The sequence below is a fragment of the Atta cephalotes genome, assembly GCF_000143395.1.
Source record: "Atta cephalotes unplaced genomic scaffold scaffold00005, whole genome shotgun sequence".
Classification (NCBI taxonomy): Eukaryota; Metazoa; Arthropoda; class Insecta; order Hymenoptera; family Formicidae; genus Atta; species Atta cephalotes.
The window spans coordinates 5,070,666-5,074,961 of NW_012130069.1; the positions used below are offsets into that span (position 1 = coordinate 5,070,666).

At 30.0% G+C, this 4,296-nt stretch overlaps 1 protein-coding gene across 1 annotated transcript in view; it reads right to left on the reverse strand.

The window, feature by feature from the left end:
* Positions 1–4,296, reverse strand: part of LOC105626603 (metabotropic glutamate receptor 8-like) — a 91,261-nt gene that overhangs the window by 14,986 nt on the left and 71,979 nt on the right. The window contains exon 8 of the mRNA XM_012207897.1: positions 1,681–1,836. Within this exon, the coding sequence (XP_012063287.1) occupies positions 1,681–1,836 (156 nt within the window). The remainder of the gene's footprint in view (positions 1–1,680; positions 1,837–4,296) is intronic.

The window sequence follows — 4,296 nt, forward strand, 5'->3', positions numbered from 1 at the left end:
AGAGAGAGAGAGAGAAACCAGATAACGCCAAAGTTTAAACGAAACTCTTTTCAGCGCTTACAGAGCTACGGCTATAAAGTTTTCTTTCACAAAATCCAATTATCAAAAACAATCTACTAATATAAATGCAGAGTTTATTGTCTTTATTTGCTGTTTATATGCATTTAATGCACGTTGAATTCGTATTTCATATCACGCAATAAAACAAATAATTAAGTACTATCGAACGGATTGTTTCAACTAGTTTTACGATAATTTATATTTTTATTCCCATTATTACATTCTATCCGCAGATTAGTTTTCTAATAATATATAAAATCAAATTAAATCTTATTTTTCATTGAGATACATTGTTCCGCGTGTATATATCAAAAATCTTCCAATGTATTATGATATACTTATACATATAATATACATATATGCATGTATATTATCTGCATGAGAAAATTTTTCTTGGCATATACATATATTTGTCAAATGCAACTTATAGCGGATTTGATTAGATGCATTATAGTACATATTAAAATCGTTAATTAAATCTATGTAAAAATAAAATGCAAATATTTCGAATTATAAAATACAGATTTTATTTTAATAGCACGATAAAATGTATTGAACATTTCATGATTTAATCTTATATTTGTATCAAACATATTTTGACGTCAATTTATATACGATGATTTTAATGTATACCAGTGTGAGTGCATTCAATTAAATTCGCTATTAATATCTTCTTAAATAATCTAGCATTTGTACAAATCAAATTAAAGTGCAAAAAATATTGGATTTAGATTAAGCGAAGAATGTCTTATAGTACTAGATGTACACTGGTTTCATATATTCTGCAGTTTATCTTAAAGATTATCCTTCATTTATACCGCTAATATTGATAAATGGGAGCTATTTGAGGTAAGATATTCCGACACGAACTAACATCCTGATAGCGTAAATGCCTCGGGGATTAAAAGCGGACAAAGACATAAGAGCGCAGATTTGAAAGATGAGATGGCGATATTATGAAATTATTGGAAAAGCTAGGGAAAAGGGGAAGGAAAATAAGCTTGAACGTTATGCAATATCATTACGATAAATCTCGGCTGATACGCGAATGGGAGATGGCCGGTTAAGATAATCTCATTGCCATTTGATAGTATCGCGTAACGAGGGGCAGTTTTAATTGTGTCGCAGAATTCACTGACGTGAAAGTGTTACGTGCTATGAAATTGGGGAAAGTGTTTTAATTGCAATATCGATGAAGCGTCGAGATTGCCACCCTCTGACGTCATTGATAGATCGCTACACGCGGAATGATGCAATTGCAGCTCAGTATACGCGGAATAATTCTCGCGGACATAATTGATCGATGTGTCCAAGCCTCTCAATTTAACAACTTTTTTTTACATTCGATATGTGGAAAATACTAACGACTTTTTGACCAATTAATCAACGCGGCATTGTATGTTACACAAATGCGTCAAAGATTCTTACGATATTCAATGATTTAAATTTACAAGTATAAAGGTATTATAATAAGAGATGCAACTAGAATTTCAAGTAAAATTACATATTCATTATACGTCATTCATTATTCTTTACGCAGCTTTGAAATTATGCTTGAAAGTTAAATTAAATGTTAAATTAAAAATTACTTTGAAAGAAAATCTGCTTTGCGTAACTCACCGATGAAGCTAATATTACGAATGTGTTGGAGGAGTCGTGGACCGTCCGGTGCTGGTATAAGCGACTCGCAGAGATAATGCGACGTACCCAAATTATTTACGCACTCTTCCTCTATAACATTATGAACACTGTGTGCCATGGCGTAAACTGCATCCACTGCAAATAAAATGATAATGATTCTGTTTCAGCAATGTTCTAATAAATGTATATTATTTAATCCGTTGAGAGGTTCCTAAATAAGTATTATTCCAAGTAGCAAGCTGTAGTTATTTTGTCGTCAATGTAGGTAATCATTTTAAATTACTAACGTCATGTTGTTTATTTAAGACGTAACAATGACATCATCTTTTTGATTAATTAATGACGTCGTTCATTTATAACGTTGTTAATAACACAGAAATAATGACATATTTTCGACGTCGATTTATATGATACATTATGTGGTTAATTCAAATTCACATTATTTTTACAATGATACGATATTAGATTCATAAAAAATGACTAACTAATGACAGCAAATAGACAACATCTTGCTACTTGAGGTATATCATAACTTAATTAAATGTATCTGTTTATCTAAAGGAGGAAATTTATTTCTATAAGTAAACCAAGAATATGAAAAAAATCACAAATCCATCATAAAGCATTAAAAATCGCATTAAAAAGGAAAGGTAACTTGCTAGTACAAAAGAACAAGGAATTTCTTGTTTATGTCCGAGATCCTTGAAAAATAGAGCGAATTATGTTTCCAGATACTAAATAAAATATTTATGTCTCCTGCTTCTACCTTCTACAATCTTATTCATCTCATTCGTTACGATAAAATATGATTCGAATTTTTATTCAACTTATTTAAAGAAATATTTCACACAATCAGACAGATTTTATTATTTGATCTCGAAGATTTCATGTCACACGATAGTGAACATTTATTATTTATTTATTCACACATTCACAGATAAAGAAAATATCAAATATAAATTGTTATCTGTGAGAAAGACGTTTGGCAGTTAATAAAACGACAAGATTTACAAGATTTATCTACCATTGTGATGCACTCGAAGGTGAAGAGTTTCCGATCGTTTCGCACTTAACAAGATTCCGTCATTTATCTCACGGGAGAAAGAAAAAAAAAGGGAGAGAAAGAGCATAAGTATGATATTTGGGAAAACGCGCGCGTGACAATTGATTTCGTGCAACTATTTTCATATGTCATTGGATGTATTTGTTAATTAAAAAACTATAGGAAAAATCGAGGAAAATTGTTTCGTTCGGTTTGTCATCGTTTCCTTTCTTTTCGTTTGTTTCGTGGTTTCATTTTGCAAAAGTTTCGCGAAAGTTATTCAGAAAGTACAATCTAATGGATCATGGAGTACAGTCAGCTGTGATTAATTGCGAACACTGATGAATTCTTATGGACAAATGAATAACAATCTGAGATTAATTGTGAATATTATATGTATTTTTAAATTTTGCTTCTTTTGTTTGCTTAAATTTATTAATTAGATTTATTTATGCATGAAACATATAGGAAAAGCCCCTATTATGAGAGACCGAGTTTATTTTACCGGGTAAATGCTTTGGATAACAATCTATAGGCAGAATTTAAAAAAAATAATAGATCATTTTGAAAAGAATTTAATAAGCTTTAAGATAATGTTATGTGAAATTTAATTCAAATTGATTTTTTTTATTAATTAAATAAAAAATGAGCAAAGTCAAAAAATTGTGCTCCTAATATGAAATATCCCGCGAAATCGATAATAAAACGCAAAGTACATCAGTATTGCAATTAAAAAATTTTATTTAATGTTTCTAAATACAAATACAGCCAGTGCGCGCGCGCAAAATGAGTAGGCGATGCATTATATTTATAAGACTCATTTTCAGGTAATTGGAACCAAGCATCACAGAAATAGCCACTCGATTCATTCCAATTGTTCTTTTTATTATTATACAATAACATTTATATTCAGCAATGATTTTCACTATGATATAGCATAAGTTATTTCATATTAGAAATATTCTGGATATCTCATATTACCATTTCCACGTCTTATAGTTTTACGATCATTAAAATCTAACGTTTGTAATTAAGCAATTTAATTATACATATTTTTCTATTAGTACGATCTTACTTTATCACTACATGAAGAATTTATTGCCAAATATTTACTTATTAAATAATAAACAAGATTTAAAGGTTCATCTCAACGAAACTTTGAAGACATTCAAATTCTAAAAATCTTTTTTTGCAACGAAAAATTTTGCACAAATCAAAGGCATGATCTAATAATGAACTTTCCACTAAATAGTTTTCAATTCAAGAGCAATAAATTCATGGTGGAAACCAATAAATAGCATTTATTAATTTAGTGGAAACGCCGTCTAATATTATACGCCCCTCTCGTAATAGGGACTTTTCTCTAATGTATATATTTAAATTGAGCGTAAGTCCACAATTTTCGAAAAATATTAAAAAAGTTTGATAGATAATGTTAATTATATTCAAACGTGTGTGTGTGTGTGTGTATGTGTGTGTGTGTGTATGTGTGTGTGTGTGTGTGTGTGTGTGTGTGTGTGTGTGTGTGTGTGTGTGTGTGTGTGTGTGTGTGT